The 17,580-nt window shown below is 40.9% G+C and overlaps 1 protein-coding gene across 1 annotated transcript in view; it reads right to left on the bottom strand.

Annotated features, from left to right (window-relative positions):
• Positions 1-506: 506 nt before the first annotated feature.
• LOC134300769 (zinc finger protein 804B) overlaps positions 507-17,580 on the bottom strand; it is a 71,033-nt gene continuing 53,959 nt past the window's right edge. Inside the window, exons 3-4 of the mRNA XM_062985190.1 lie at positions 5,147-5,277; positions 507-3,741 (exon numbers count right to left, since the gene is read on the bottom strand). Of these exons, the coding sequence (XP_062841260.1) occupies positions 507-3,741; positions 5,147-5,277 (3,366 nt within the window). The remainder of the gene's footprint in view (positions 3,742-5,146; positions 5,278-17,580) is intronic.

Genomic DNA, 17,580 nt, shown 5'->3' with positions numbered 1-17,580 from the left:
CAAAACAAATCACTTGCATGCTTCACTTCTTATATCTTCCTCCTTTGTCTTTTCATACATCTATAGTCATTTTAATGCTAAAATATTTTCTCAATCCTTCAAATTCAAGCTTCAAAAAACCCAGTTTGTATTGGTTCTCTGACATCTTTGAGTGAAATGTCATATGACATGCAAACGTGTGCTGAGGACTAATTTAAATAACAGTTTAATTGCCTTCCAAGTGTAAAGTACAGCTCAAATTAAGCAGGGCAAACATTTGCTGAAATGAATCAAGTACATCCTAATGTAAATCAGAAGTCTTGGGACAGGACACTACATGACTAGATTGTCATATACAGAGAATGCAGACAGACTTATCAGCATAAAAAATGGGTGGATCAGTGAAATTGTAAATCCTTTGGCCGAGTCATAAACAGTGCTAGACAGTGGTCAGATTCATAAGTGGTACGAGTCATTTTCCTCTCTTGTCTTTCTTGTTCTTATTTGTTGTTTTTTTATCACCAGTACTAGCTGGCAATACTGGGGTAGTGCTGAAAGTCCTGTCGAGGGAACAGAGGATGAAGTAAGGGGTGAATCTGCAAAGCCCTGGCAGCGGCCATGTGGGTCGGGGTAAGCACAGAGGAGAGCAGCGATGAGTGTGTTAAGGGGTGAAGTGCCAGGCCAGGAGGGTTGAGGTTTGCTGCTGAGATCAGGTGGAGTGGGTGGGTTGACAAAACCACTGCAGGGGAAGCTGGATAAAAAACAGCAGGGAAGGGAAACGGGGCAAAGTGGGACTGAGAGAGAGAGGGATGGAGAGCAGAGTGAGGAGATTTGTGGGATGCAAAAGAAGGGGAAGGACAGGGAGAGGAGAAAATTGAAAGTGTTCCTGGCTGATCTATGGTGTATGGGTGACAGGGGAACGGTAAGGTCTGATTTGAAGGCTCTGGAGCGAGCATAGGTGTGTGATTCAGTGGAGGAACCTCCAGGGCTGATGAATATCTTGGCGTATTGTGGTGCTCTTGGAGGTGTTGTTGCTGCATGTGCTGCTGGGCCTGAAGTTGAAGAAGTCTGTACTTATCTATTTCATCCTCAGTGAATGTTATTGGTTTTTTAGTCAGGGGAGGGGTTGTGCAACTTGAGGTCTGATTTTCCAGAGTTTCGGATGTTTGCTTCGGGGTTCTGTTGAGGTTTTCGAGAGTTGTGGAGCTTTTTTTGCACTCTGTAGTTCTTTGATTGGTGGATAACGTTAAATTGTACATTTCTTTTTGGGGAGTGTCAGGTGTCGTTGCTTGGTTTTCAGGTTTTGAACATGTTTGAACTTGGTTATTGCAACTACTAGCTTTCTCTGTGTTAATTCCTATCTGTCGTGTTCCTTTTTTTAAAGAGGGGAGTTTACCAATCAAGGGAAGTGTGAAAGAGCGAACTCTAAGATCAGTGGCTTTTGTATTTGTTAATATAGTCTGATGTGATGATTCAGGGGAGTTGGGTTTGTGTTTCTGCTTTTCTGTAGGGTCTGAAAGTGTTGTCTCTGATCTAGAAACAGATGTGGGTACTGGTGAAGGGCTCCTTGCTTTGGGTGTGTGTTCTCTTGAATGTGAAGCTTTGGTCCTGGTGGATCTCTCTGCTGGCCATTTTAAGTCACTGTGATGAGGTTGGGGTTGCCCATAAGAGGATGGTTTGATGGGAGAGCTACAATCTACACTGAGGTCTGAAATGCTGGTGGTACTGGAGGAAGTGGGGCTGTGCCTGGGCAGAGGACTGGGGGGATAATACTTTCTCTCTTTACACACCTCTGAGCCTAACCAGTATCTGTTTCTTTTTCTTTGCCTCCTACGACCAGGTCTGAGCCTCCCGCACCACCAATCGCTTTTTGTTTCGTGAGGCTCGGCATCCCCATATACTCTGTAAATACATATTCTTTTTGTGCCTAGATTTTGGTATTCTCTGTTCTTGTTCTCCTCATGGACTCTCTTTTGCCTTCTGATATTGTACCTCTGCTTTATTATACAGGGACTCTGGAAAAATCCAGAGTAATTCCTCTCCCTGTAGATTTCTGAGTCTCTGTAATCCCAGTAGTCCTGTCTGCATTTGGTGTCTCTATCTGGGCTGTCTGACGTGTGTCTGTAACCATAGCAAGGGGAATTGTGACTAGATCTTCTGATGTACGCATTGGGCTGACAGTGTCCACTCCTCCAGGAATATGAGGGAGTTGACACAGGAGAAGGACAGTCTCTCTCCCATTGAAAAGCAGGCAGGTCCTCATCAGAGCTTAGGTCTGACTGAATGTCCCATGAGCCGGACTTGTCACTGAATGGAGCTAGCCTATCACCAGCCTGTTTGGACTCACAGAAGTTGTCATACCACTGGTAATCATCCTCAATCTCAGCTGGGGATTGAATGGAAGCATGCAAAAAAGCCCTTTGTTTTGACAGGTGGACGGCAGATAGCAACCTTTGGCGCTTCTGTTTGCGGTATGTTGGTGAAGAAAAGGCATTCACGATGATACTTTTTAAGCTTAGACGTCTTGTCTTATTGGACGCTTTGTTCCTCTGTGATCTTTTTTTCCTGAACTTGTGCCTCTTCTTCCTGTGTTTCTTTTTTACATGTGTCTGGTTGTCTATGGTGCTTTTAAATTCAGAGTGTTCTGCAGTAGGCATCTGGGAGAAGGTTTCAGGTGCACAGCCCATCCACGGTTCCCTTGCAACATTTAATTTACGCTCATGAATCCTTCTCCTTACTTTGTGTTTGTGTCTCTTTGGCTTTAAAATGCCTGATTTAGGCTTAGCAACATCTTGGATTAATTTTTCATGTTTGCTAGATTGATTTGAGAGGTTGGAGTCTGATTTTTGAACCCCGCTGCTGTTTTCTTGACCTTCTGTGCATTTGAAATTTAAGCAGAATGGATTGCAGCTGTAGGACACACAGGGGTGGTCAGAAGTGTACCTCACAAACTCACATGGCCATTTCAGCTTACTTCCATCCTTGCCCACAACATTTAAGAAAGGAGTATTTTTACACATAGAGTCCCCCTCAGTGTCTGATTGACATTTTTCAGTCATCCCATGTTTGCTGCCTGCTAGCAAGTCATCATGTGTGCTGAATAGTCCAGACTCTTGGTCTGTCTTCTCTTGTTTGGATATCAGGCTTTGGTTAGCTGTTGCATCTTCCAGATATCCAAACTGCTTTTCATGTTCTGGTACATGTATTTTGGGACAACCTTGCCTCTGACAACCCTGCTTCACCTCAAACTCCAGACTGTCTCTTGAATCCTCTTGATTCGGTTGATCTGAATGTTGCCTTGGGGGTACTGAGTCAAGAATGAGATTGTGGTCTTCCTGTGTCAGTGTGGGAGAAAGAGTTCTGGACCAGAGGGTCTGCAAGGACATCTTCTGTTGCTCTTGTTGAAGCGCTTGATCATTGAATTGATCATTGGATTCATCTGGTCCATCATTAAACACTGATGCACAGGAGTCCAGCTTCAATTGAGCTCGTCTTGCGAAACAGAATGAGATCCCCGCCCTAGTGTGCCTGTGACCTTTCGGGGTCTGAGACAGAAGCGAGGAACACTGAACCTGAATGGAACACTGATCTCTGAGCTCAGAACTGGACGGAGGACTCTGTGGGCTTGGAGAGGGAGCGGTTTCAGGCTGGTTTCTGGAGAAGGAATGCCTGGAGGAATGCCGGTCACTTCCTTTAAGCCTAACTTTTTCCTGCTGCTGGTCTCTGGGTGCAGCTCTTAACTCTGGACTCTTTTCATTGTCACTGTCAAACAAACACAATATGGAAACAATTAAACAATCTAAACACATATTGTCTGTACAGTTTGTATTACCTCAACAATGTGTTGAGCGTTTAGCAGACGCTGTTATTCAAAGTGACGTACAGTACTGTGACAGTATATTGTCTAAGCAATTGAGCATTAAGGGCCTTGCTCAAGGTCCCAACAGTGGCAAACTGCCAGTGGTGAACCAGCATTACTACTTAGCAGTATTACTACCTTTGTTGATGGTCAATATTTGTGTAATAGACTATAGGACCAACTGTTTACAATGATGTCACAAATAATAGGGAATCTATTCTGTCAAGCTTTCAGTATTAGAATATAATCTTTCGAAAACATACATCCAGCATCCTGGTTTTGGTCCATTTTCTAAATATAGACAATTACAAGTATCTATAATCAGTTGTATGAGGCAGTTGTAGCCTAGCAGGTAAGATACTGGACTAGTAATCAAAATGTTGCTGCCAGGTTACCACGGTTGGGCCCTTGAGCAAGGCCCTTAACCCTCAATTGAAAAAGTGTCTGCTAATTTTCAAAAATGTAAATATGTAAGTGTCTATGATCATTTCCAATAAATGTATAAAAATAATAGTACAATTAAAATCTATACATAATCATGTTCTCCTATTGGTTTAGTTTTTCTGTCACAGACTTTTTCAGTTTAATTGGCAACACATCAGCCCGGTATGACAATAGGTACAAACATGGTTTAAAACCCTGTTTCCAGTTGTTCCAGCCAAACCCATTGCTCTGTACTTTGTGGCAACAATTTAATAAAGGCATTATGCACAATTCAAGGTCCATTAGGGTTGTGTCTCTTGGGTCACAGACAAAAATAGTAATACTTAAATAAATGAATTTTAACAGGCACATAAAAAAGAAATAAAAAGAAAAGTACATGAACGCCCCCTTGTGGAGGGTTTACATTACACCTTGTAAACCATAGTGAGACCAGATTGCCTCAGTTTTCATTAATTAAGTATAATTGGTTTTGATGAATTTGATGGGTTTTAATGTGTTGCCTGGGTCGCGGTAAAAATCATGGACAAAATATGGGTCGCTTGAAAAAAAGGCATGGTTTGGCAAGTTTGGTGTGAAGAAATTCCAGAAGCCTAGACAGAGCACTGATGACTAAAACGTCAAGCGCTAACTGCCTTCTTTGGTTGAATAGGCACAAATTCCCATGGACACATTAAAGTCTGTAGGAAAACCTTCAGTGGAGTGAAGGCTGTTATAGTCACAGCAGGGAGTGGATACTTCAGTAAGTACCAATGTCATAGAATATGAAGTCCAAATCAGTCATGGTCAAGTGTCCACATACATTTTGGTTAGTTTTTTTTAACAAGTATCTGTATATATATATTTGGCTTTAACTGAAGGGCTCACCTGTCCCTCTTCTGTTTCAGCAAGGCAATTTGATGTAGCCGTTTCAGTGCTCTCTCCTGCTTTTTTTCATCCTTCCAGCTCTTAGACGAGACGTTGCGTGCAAATTCTCTCTGCTTGAGCTCCTTCAGTCTCTGCCAAAACACACACGACAAACAAATATGTATAAATGAATAAGTAACAACACGTATAAGATATACATATCCTCGAGAGCAAAGTAAAATGTTATTTACAGTGTCTTAATCAGCTGATATAATCTGTATCTGGATTCAGCTAAACATTTCATTTTATTCTCTTTTAATGTGGCAGCTATACCGGGGATACGGACTCTAATTTGTTATATTGAAGATCTTCTTTGAAGTCTTTCGAATCATATAGATGGATGTCTGGCTGTCTGCTTATCAGTTCATTCTGCTGGGAGGAAAAAAAATCTAATGAAAACAGAATAATCAGAAAGTGTACATTCAATCAGAAAACAATAAAGTAGCAGCGTTGTTTGTTTGGCAGACGTAAATAGGCAGACGTAAGGAATACTATAAGATACACTCACTTTATACAGCAGGGAAATAAAAGAAATTGGACTGTTTGATTTGACTTGGGAAATTAAATGAGAGTAGCCGGTGCTTCAGTACTTCTTTTTCTCTATGCCTGCCATATAGAGTATGGCACCTCGACCAGACATTGATCTTCTATTGTGTCTTTCCTGCCTAAGACACGCCCGATTGTGTCTGTAAAGTGTCCGATCAGGCCAGTATTCCTGCTGTAACTCAAACTTGGATCTCTGCGTTTGTGTACTTGTGCATTAGATTGTTGCACCACCCTGAGTGCACAGTGGCTAAGTGGGTAGCACTGTCGCCTCACAGCAAGAAGGTCCTGGGTTCGATCCCCAGATGGGGCGGTCCGGGTCCTTTCTGTGTGGAGTTTGCATGTTCTCCCCGTGTCCACGTGGGTTTACTCCGGGTGCTCCGGTTTCTTCCCACAGTCCAAAGACATGCAAGTGAGGTGAATTGGAGACTCTAAATTGTCCATGACTGTGTTCAATATAACCTTGTGAACTGATTAATCTTGTGTAATGAGTAACTACCGTTCCTGTCATGAATGTAACCAAAGGTGTAAAACATGACGTTAAAATCCTAATAAACAAACAAACAAGCACAGTTTCTCTTTATTATGAAGCCACAGCTTTTTGCCCTTTCAATACCAGTACTAGGTCTGTCAGCCTATTGTCAACCTGAATGTACTGAAACCAAAATGAGTACCAAGAACACCCCAGACTTTAATAGAAATAATTTAATAGAATTAATTTACAAACAAGACCAGCAGTCTTTTGATGCATACTTAATGTGTAAAAGCTAGAAAGCAAAATACTGTGAAGGATAGTAAGAATGTGAACAATGCATTATATCCCCATAATGTGGCCAGTGGCGTAACTAGGAGCTCATGGGCCCCAGTGCAAAAAAGAAATATCGGGTCCCCTCAACAAATTTCATATATACAGTATATACAGTATACAGTGCCTTGCAAAAGTATTCAGCCCCCTTGAACTTTTCAACCTTTTGCCACATTTCAGGCTTTAAACATAAAGATATGAAATTGTAATTTTTTGTGAAGAATCAACAACAAGTGGGACACAATCGTGAAGTGGAACGAAATTTATTGGATATTTTAAACTTTTTTTAGAAATAAAAAACTGAAAAGTGGGGCGTGCAATATTATTCGGCCCCCTTGCGTTAATACTTTGTAGCGCCACCTTTTGCTGCGATTACAGCTGCAAGTCGCTTGGGGTATGTCTCTATTAGTTTTGCACATCGAGATACTGAAATTTTTGCCCATTCTTCCTTGCAAAACAGTTCGAGCTCAGTGAGGTTGGATGGAGAGCGTTTGTGAACAGCAGTTTTCAGCTCTTTCCACAGATTCTCGATGGGATTCAGGTCTGGACTTTGACTTGGCCATTTTAACACCTGGATAAGTTTATTTGTGAACCATTCCATTGTAGATTTTGCTTTATGTTTTGGATCATTGTCTTGTTGGAAGATAAATCACCGTCCCAGTCTCAGGTCTTTTGCAGACTGCAACAGGTTTTCTTCCAGAATGGTCCTGTATTTGGCTCCATCCATCTTCCCATCAATTTTAACCATCTTCCCTGTCCCTGCTGAAGAAAAGCAGGCCCAAACCATGATGCTGCCACCACCATGTTTGACAGTGGGGATGGTGTGTTCAGGGTGATGAGCTGTGTTGCTTTTATGCCAAACATAACGTTTTGCGTTGTGGCCAAAAAGTTCGATTTTGGTTTCATCTGACCAGAGCACCTTCTTCCACATGCTTGGTGTGTCTCCCAGGTGACTTTTTATAGATATCTTTGAGAAATGGCTTTCTTCTTGCCACTCTTCCATAAAGGCCAGATTTGTGCAGTGTACGACTGATTGTTGTCCTATGGACAGATTCTCCCACCTCAGCTGTAGATCTCTGCAGTTCATTCAGAGTGATCATGGGCCTCTTGGCTGCATCTCTGATCAGTCTTCTCCTTGTTTGAGCTGAAAGTTTAGAGGGACGGCCGGGTCTTGGTAGATTTGCAGTGGTCTGATACTCCCTTCATTTCAATATGATCGCTTGCACAGTGCTCCTTGAGATGTTTAAAGCTTGGGAAATCTTTTTGTATCCAAATTCGGCTTTAAACTTCTCCACAACAGTATCTCGGACCTGCCTGGTGTGTTTCTTGGTCTTCATGATGCTCTCTGCGCTTTAAACAGAACTCTGAGACTATCACAGAGCAGGTGCATTTATACGGAGACTTGATTACACACAGGTGGATTCTATTTATCACCATCAGTCATTTAGGTCAACACTGGATCATTCAGAGATCTTCACTGAACTTCTGGAGTGAGTTTGCTGCACTGAAAGTAAAGGGGCTGAATAATATTGCACGCCCCACTTTTCAGGTTTTTATTTCTAAAAAAAGTTTAAAATATCCAATAAATTTCGTTCCACTTCACAATTGTGTCCCACTTGTTGTTGATTCTTCACAAAAAATTACAATTTCATATCTTTATGTTTAAAGCCTGAAATGTGGCAAAAGGTTGAAAAGTTCAAGGGGGCTGAATACTTTTGCAAGGCACTGTATATATAGCAGTTTTATTCTATATATATCAGTGTTTGCTATATATTTCCTATATTTCCTGTTTGGCTTGCCATAATACATGCATAACACTTGCAGCCAATGGGGGGGCAGTGAGGTGGGTGGTTGAGTTCATGTCGTGGAGGGCCCCCCCTGCCATGGGCCCCAGTGCACCTGCAAACCCCCCCGTAGTTATGCCACTGAATGTGGCTCCCATTATTAATGTTGTTCAAATGAACAATATGATGAAGTAAAATACCTCACCTTTCATTTTGGCCCTACAAATCATCAAAACAACGTAGTTGTTTATTATAAATAGGTCCAAATCAGATGGCCTTAAAAAATAAGCCATTGCAATGTTTCATTGGAGCATATTGGTGGCAAAGTAATGAAAATGTGACCAACAGTTCAATTCCAGCATAATACATTTCTTAAACTCAAATAAAACCCTTTCTTTATCTCTTCAAAGACGTGAATCACACACAATGAAGCAGGATTCAGTGGATTTGGAAAGTATTCAGACCCTTAGAATTTTTGCAGACGTTATTGTGTTGTGGATTTCATTTCGAATTGATAAATTTTTTATCTGTCAATCTACACTTATTCACTCATTGTAACGGATTGGAGCAAGATTTGAAATTTAATTAAAAATCTTATTCACAAAAGATTCAGAACCTTTATGCAATACTTTGTTTAAAAAAAAAAAAAAAGCCCCTTTCGAAGAAATTACAGCTTTAAGTGTCCCATTCTTCAGCCTTTCTACAAATGTTTGATGGGGTTTAGGTTTGGGCTTTGATTGGTCCTCTCAAGGACATTCAGGCACTTGCCCAGAAGGTTGTCCAGTGTTGTTTTGATCATGTTGAAAGCTAAGATGCCCAGTCTGAGTTTTTTGTGCCCAGAAAGAGGTTTTCATCAAGACACTTTTGTACTTGGTTGGATTTATTTGTCTCTCAATTCTCCAGATGTGATATGTTTTGTCTATTCACCGTTCAGCCATAACATTAAAACCACCTCCTTCTTTGTACACTCACAGTCCATTTTATCAGCTCCACTTATCATATAGGAGCACTTTATAGTTCTACAATTACTGACTGTGGTCCATCTGTTTCTCTGCATGCTTTGTTAGCCTCCTTTCATGCTGTTCTTCAATGGTCAGGACTCTCCCAGGACCACTACAGAGTAGGTATTATTTGTGTGGTGGGTCATTCTCAGCCCTGCAGTGACACTGACATGGTGGTGGTGTTGGTATGAGTGGATAAGACACAGCAGTGCTGCTGGAGTTTTTAAACACCTCATTGTCACTGCTGGACTGAGAATAGTCCACCAACCAAAAATATCCAGCCAACAGCACCCCGTGGGCAGTGTCCTGTGACCACTGATAAAGGTCTAGAAGATGACCAACTCAAACAGCAGCAATAGATGAGCGATCGTCTCTGACTTTACATCTACAAGGTGGACCAACTAGGTAGGAGTGTCTAATAGAGTGGACAGTGAGTGGACATGGTATGTAAAAATTCCAGCAGTGCTGCTGTGTCTGATCCACTCATGCCAGCACAACACACACTAACACACCACCACCATGTCAGTGTCACTGCAGTGCTGAGAATGATCCACCACCTAAATAATACCTACTCTGTGGTGGACCTGTGGGGGTCCTGACCATTGAAGAACAGGGTGAAAGCAGGCTAAAAGAGTATGCAGAGAAACAGATGGACCATCTAATGAAAGCTGTATAACTGTCTGTATTTAATTTCATACACTAGATAGTAATGGATGTGGATGAAACACCTAAACCTAATAGTTCAACAGAAATGTCCACATACTGTGGACAGACATGACACAGGGTGTATAAAGGCCAACTTTTTAGGTTTGGAATGAAACCCAGTGTTATGTCAGTACAGAAGCTGACATTTTCTGGCTATTAGGACTGACCAAGCCTGCTTGGGTTGCCAGGATGCTTGCATTCAGATGCCCCTGGTGGTAGAGGTTAGTTAATATGGCTCTGTATTACCCTCCTAGTGAACCTAAAACATTATGTGCTAAACTGATTTTGTGTGTAAAATAGACACATTGATAATTAATTGTAATTAATACATTTTATATTGACATAAATTTTAGTGTCTAATCAAGAGTTTCAAAATGTAAGGCAATGAGCATTTACAACTAATCAATATGTACTCTTCACCTCCTTGTAAAGAATATTTGGATATTTATTACTCAGTGTGAATTGATTGCCGATATCCATCCTTGCAGCAATCCAGTTTAAATCATCTCAGTAAAGTAACTACCCAGGACAGGCAACGAGCAAGGTTAATGAGCAACACCGCTCCTGCGTTACTCCCTGACTGACCTTTGCTGTCTTCATTTTTATAATCAATCCTGTTTTGTGTTAAAGATTAAGTCTGGGATGGAGATTTGTTTTCATGCGCACTAGCCTGCACAGGAAGACCTATTACACAGGTCTGCTGTATTTGAACACACAATCAATCAGAAGTCCGAGGTGTTATAAAGAAAAAGTATGTTAATAATAGGAATGACTGCTTATTAAGAGCATTTATTCAGCACTATGGGCAACCCAGAGGGAACAGATGAAAATATACAGTATATTGATTCTGTCTTCCTGTTTTTCAGTGCACTCAGCTCTTCTGCTGGTTGTAATGTTTTGGCTCATCAGTGTACATTCACCACTACCTTCTTCCCTCAATATGGCATTTCCTTACTTTGTGTACCTTTCAGTCCTTTACTTTTCCCTACATTCCTTCCTTTCCTTCCTTCCCTTCCTTCCCATCCATCCATCATTCCCTTCTTTCCTTCCCTTTATTCCTATCTTCCCATCCTTCCTTCCTTCCTTCCTTCCTTCCTTCCTTTCTTCCTTCCTTCCCTCCCTCCCTCCTAGCTTTCCTTCCTTTTTACCTTCCCGTTATTCTATTTTTCTTTCCTGCCTTTCCTTTCTTCCATCAATCCCTTCCTTCCTATCTTTCCTTCCTTCCCTTCCTTCCTATATTTCCTTCCTTCCCATCCATCCATCTTTCCCTTCTAATAATAATAATAATACATTTTATTTATATAGCGCTTTTCAAGATACTCAAAGACGCTTTACATAAGACAAATAATCAAAACAAATACGTACATACACCATACAAATCATAGTACAAAATCAAAATAGTACATCAACATCAAGAATAATTAAGATAAAAACAAAGAGAGCAGCATAAGACAGTTCATTAAAAATTAGCTAAATTATGAGAGAGAACAACAAATATAGAACAATTTCTTAAAATTAGACAGAAGCAGGACAGATTTACATGCAATCAGGAAACTGAAAACTTTACAAGTTTTAGGATCTAGGACTTCACATTTCTGTCGTGATCTAAGTATAAAAACTATTAAAAAGAATAGCAAAAATAAAAGCATTTATTTTGTGTTGTTACAAGTTAAATGCCACTCTGAATAGATGAGTTTTGAGAAGTGACTTGAATTTGGCCAGGTCAGGACAATCTCGTAGGTGTTTGGGGAGAGCATTCCATAAAGATGGAGCAGCTATGGAAAAGGCCCTGTCACCCCAGGTCCGGTGCTTGGTCCTAGAGGGTATGGACAGTAGGTTAGCCTCAGAAGAGCGAAGGCTACGGGAGGGAATGTGCTGATGTCCCTTTATTCCTATTTTCCCTCCTTCCCTTCCTTTCTTCCATCAATTCCTTCTTTCCTTCCTTCCCATCTTTCCATTTCTTCCTTTCCTTACCCTTCCTCCTTCTTTCCTTCCTTCCCTTCCTATCTTTCAGTTCCTTCCTTCCTTCCTTCCCTCCCTCCTATCTTTGGTTCCTTCCTACCTTCCCGTTATTCCTATTTTTCCTTTCTACCTTTCCTTTCTTCCATCAATCCCTTCCTTCCTATATTTCCTTCCTTCCCATCCACCTATCTTTCCTTCCTTCCCTTTATTCCTATTTTCCTTCTTCCCTTCCTTTCTTCCATCAATTCCTTCCTTCCTTCCTTCCTTCCTTCCTTCCTTCCTTCCTTCCTTCCTTCCTTCCTTCCTTCCTTCCTATCCTGCCTTCCTATCTTTCCTATCATATCCTATCCTTTCTTTTCCTTCCTTCCATCCATCCATCCATTTTTGTTCCTACCTTGTCCCTTTATTTCTGACAAATAGACAAATGCTGGCTGATCATTGCTAGATTTTTTCCCATATACATCACAGCAGCCAGAAGCTTCTTTAATTAAACACCAGCAAAACCTCCAGTGGCTGCTTGTCTACATACACTCTCAAACTGTGCCCATGCGTTTCATTTAGTTACGTGTTTTAAAATAGATGCTTCAGACAGTACGTATGACCAGCACTGAACAAGTCACCACTCTGAGGAATCAGCAGGGAGTAGAGGGTTCCTCCTCCGGCTAAACGTGAGGGGGCAACTCAGTGTGAAATATCATCAGACAGCTGTAAATGACCATGACCTCTGCTTCTCAAAAGACATTACTAGATTTGTCTTGCACAATTGGAGTGGAACACGGACAGGCTGCTAAAACAGAAACGCCTCTGGCTATGAGGTATCGCCCACATACATGCCTTAGCAAAAAAAAAAAAAAACACACATTCACACATCTGGGTTTCTCAGTAAGGATTTGTGAGACAGCTGTTGTCTTCACAGTCATTAATGCTGCTTCATGCTGACAGATTTAATTGGGTTAACCGTATGTGACATTAACCTTTTCACAGTGTGTTTATTCCTGAAATGGACCGTAGCACAATAATCATTCCTGTTATAACAAATATTATAGGCACTGACATGGCCAAAAGTATGTAGACACTTCTCTTAATGTATTGGGTTCAGGTGTTTTACATTTATGTTACAGGTGTATAAAAATCAATCATATGATCCATTATATGGCATGTAGAAATTATGTATACACAGTTCGGGTATGATCTTTTACGTCTTTCAGTATAGCTGTGGCCCCATGCACAAAGCCAGGTCCATAAAGTCTGTTTTTCTTACCCCACTACATTAACCATCTGTGGGATGAATTTGAATAGTGATTCCAAATCCTAAAGACAGGCTGTCTTGTTCAACAATGGTGCATTTTCGGATAAATGCAATAATGTTTACGGATACACAGAGAAATCCTGTGGCTGAGTTGACCATCAATGACCATGGTTTTAAACGTCCAACAAGCTCAAGGTCAGGTGATGTTAAACTTACCTCCCTGCTAAAATCCATCTGGGCTGTGTGTATAAATATAAATATCCAATTATGCATGCACTCATTCCTACAAGTTTGATGAGACCCTACCATGACAAGCTGTTTTAATTCAAAGTCACAGTGCTCAGGTGCACGAATTCACTCAACCAAACCCACAGATCCAACTTTACCCAGAGAACAGATGGGATTAGGGGGAAAAACAAAACTGGGCATCGTTTAGTAGGTCTGTTTAAAAGTATCAACTGTACTGATTAATTCTGACTCTAAAATATGGAGTGTGCAAATTAACAAAATTTACCCATAATGCATTATGCTGTTTGAAGCTAGTGCATGACCTATACAGTGAAATATATTTAATACTGAATACAACCATCATGGACTGATCTATGAATTCACTTTACAGAGTTACAAATTACTTTCCCTCGATGTTGCTCCTGACTAATCATTTATTCATTCACTGTCTGTTTTACCATCGCTTTATCCTGGTCAGGTTTGCGGTGGGTCAAATTCTCTGTGCAAAAGGTTGGAAATACCCTGGACAGGTTGCCAGTCCATCACAGGGCAAACACACTCACAAACATTCACACACACATCTCCAATTAACCTGACTGCATGTCTTTGGACTGTGGGAGGAGACCCACGCAGACAGAGTAAACAACAGCTCCACCTGGGAATCGAACCCAGGACCTTCTTGCTCTGAGGCGATAGTGCTACCCACCGAGCCTAATCAATGTTGTTTATATTTAGAAGGATAAAATTAAATTATTATTGTATCCATGGGATAGTGGTAGCCTAGTGGGTAGAGCTTCAGACTATCAATAGAAAGGTTAAGAGGTCGAATCTTAGCTCTGTCATACAGCCATGCTACGAGCTGTTGGTACCCAAAAGCTGTGAGCTGATTGGTTGTGCTATTTCAGTTGACAGAAACAGCATTCCTGTCCCACCTAGCAACCATGCAACACCAGTCAATCTTATATTGATCTGCCCAGTGGCTGCACGAGCCACAACTCGGAACTTGCACTTTGATCCTTCCATGTCTTCGTGGAAGCACATGCTAGACCTCACACTTCCTGTCTGATGACTGTCAAACACCGGGGTAGACACAGAAAGCAGGTAGTATTGTAATGCAATGTCTAAACTGAGGTGAAATAATTAGGACAAAGTTGCGTTCGTCATTGATAAATAATGCAATAAAACCAGCGGCTGGTAATGGACTTGAGATACATGGACCCACAGTAATTGACGCCGGAGAAGCGATGACTGTTTTCTGGCCATGCTCTTTGGTTATATAGTGTGTGGGCTGCTGCATCAGAAGCTCCAACGTGTGAAATGGTCTGTATTTCCATTAGGTTTTTTCAAAGGCCATTAGCATCTGTCAGCGGAAAATGCCTCCCCAATGACCCCAAAAACATTAATATTTATCTGTCAGACTTGTAGGTGAAAGGAAAGGGAGTTCAGAGGAAGGTGAGGCTCATAAGTGTAGATATATTGCCACCATACAAAGGGACTGTGAAGGGAAAAAGCTTTCTGGGGAAAAAAAAAAGCAAACTCCTACATTGACAATGCTCTTTCAACCTTGGCAGCCGACATAACAGCGAACCAAGAAGCTTCAGGCTATGAAACTGTGGGGAAAAGCAACAGTACACTGTTGTGAAGAATGTTTTATGTGTACATTTGAGATTTTAGAGCGTACAAGGGGTTTGAACGTGACCTGCAGTTCACCGTTAGGAAATACGATTAGGAGATGCAATAATAATGAAATACACTTATTTCTTTAAAAAAATAATAATGTGAGATTATTATTGTGAGTTATTGTTTTATTTTTGAAGGTGAGTTCTTGGTTATCAGATTTACAGTTACAGATTTCTCCTTAAAAATACAAGGGATTTGAACTTGACCTGCAGGAAATATGATTAGAAGATGCAATAATAAGAAAGTTATTTCTTAAAAAAAAAAATAATAATGTGAGAATATTGTTTTTTTTTATCCAAAGATAGTCAGTCCACCCCATTGTGGAGCAAAATTATTAAATAAAAATCAGAACGTTTGTTTACAGGATTTTGTTTGTACATGAATGTGAGAAGTTCTGGTACAGCCGCTCAGGTGGCGCAGTGTTTACAAGTGGCACTTGACCCACCGCAACCCTACTTAGACTTAAGTGGTTAGTAAAATCAGTAGATAAATGAATGAAAGTTCTGACTAACAATAATCATTGTGCATATTAATAGATTCAACCTTGTCAGGTGTCTTCTTTCTCAAGAGTTTATAAATGCCAGTTTGCATCCTATACCTACTATACCTACTGTAAAAGTATTTGTTGTTGGTTTCATTCATAAACCCCAGAACGCCGTTTTTAACACACCACAAATTGATCAGTACCAGGAGTGAATTGAGGCTCAAAAACTGATCAGAGATTAAACATTTACAGCAATTACGACTATGTACAATTATGACTGACACAGTTTAAGCAGTTGAGGGTTCAATGCCTTGCTCAGGTGCCCAACAGTGACAAATTGGCAGTTTTGGGGCTTGAATTGGCAATCTTTTGATGGCTAATCCTTTACATTAACCGCTGAGCTACCATTAATTATGCATTTGCTCAAATGTCCCAAACTTTGGGTCCAAAGAAGTTTAACTTCTCACATCACGTCACTACAACCTCATCACATTGTAATAATTGGCTGCACAGATGGGTCAGTTTTCTCCAGTGCCCTCGGTCTCCTGTCGCTTGAGGCAAACTAACCCCTGATAATGCAATCCTTGTCTTGATGTCAATCCAGGTAGTTCTTGGTTTCTCCTTTTAGGTCATGTCATTACACTCAATGTTGTCATGTGGGGGCTCCATCACACACCCAAAGTAACGTAACTTACTGGACTTTAGTAGGGGTTCAGTAGCTCATTTTCTGTTCTGGCCATCCTGTGCTCTTGCTCAGTGGTCATCTTCCTCCATGACATTTTCAGCAGTTTTCTGACACACTTGTTTTCAAAATCCTAAATGTGTCTTTCTTCCTCTTTATTTAATGTTCACGCTTCACATCCATATGTGGCTACAGGCCAGACCAAGGCTTTTATCAGTCGTAGCTTAGTGATGATGCTAATTGACTTGTTTTTCCATATATTTGTCAAACTATGCCTATTGTCAAAGGAGTTCCAATTTTCTACCTTTCACCATAATCTCCAGTACTTCTTAAATGTTCACCACTTTCCTTTTCGATATGACCAAAAATGACCTTAGAGTAACTAATATACCCTCAGCATGTGTTTGAGAACAAAAGTAAACTGGACTACTTCAATGCAACACATATTGACACAAGAAGCACAAACTTCTAACAGACAGTGACCGAAAGCAAGGACCACACCTGGTTCCTTAGGACCATGTTATTTGCAGACCCTCGGTCTACCAGCTACGTTATTGTGCTGCCACATCAAAATGATGTTCCACCTAAACATGATTCTGCTTGTGCAGAGGTGGATAAATACTTCATGAAACACTTTAGGGATGTGAAGTTGGATTAAGACAAAAGCTTGGCTGCCGACACATCTGTAAAGTCTTTTGTTTATAAGATGACAGCTTGTCAGGTTAAGTGCTTTGTCTTCTTGTGGGAGGTGTGTTTGTAAGTGTGCCCATGTTTTAATGAGTTTGTAAGTAAGGGCATGAGAGGATAAAGACGTGAGGGGATTTGAAGCATGCAGAGATTTGTGTGTGTGTGTGTGTGTGTAGGATGTTTGGAACTGAAGTTTGCAGGAAGGTCCACTGAGAAGCTTTTGGCAAAGCTTTAATCCAGGTGGGCAGCGAGTGCCAAGGAAACATCAGTCGTGTTCAGTGATGTTGACATGCTGAATTATTTAGAATTCAGCCCTGATTCAGTTCCTGCAGTGTCACTCAGAGATGTTTGCTCACTTATATAACGTCTCTGTCATCTGCATCTCAGCAGGTAAGGGATTTGGAGGTATCACATGTTTGGGCCAGTGAAAAGATAGGCAAGACGATACAGACAGTGGATGAAAGATAGAGAGCGAATCTGGTGGTTGCAACACTTAAACATTGACCACGTTATGTTGTTGCAGCCAGAACAACATAACTAACATGGTTTCTTAGCGGGAGGTCAAAGTAGTTACCATGACTACAA

This window comes from Trichomycterus rosablanca, chromosome 23, assembly GCF_030014385.1.
Source record: "Trichomycterus rosablanca isolate fTriRos1 chromosome 23, fTriRos1.hap1, whole genome shotgun sequence".
Lineage (NCBI taxonomy): Eukaryota > Metazoa > Chordata > Actinopteri > Siluriformes > Trichomycteridae > Trichomycterus > Trichomycterus rosablanca.
The sequence above is the reverse complement of the archived record's forward strand: the minus strand, read 5'-3'. Positions and strand labels throughout refer to the sequence as shown.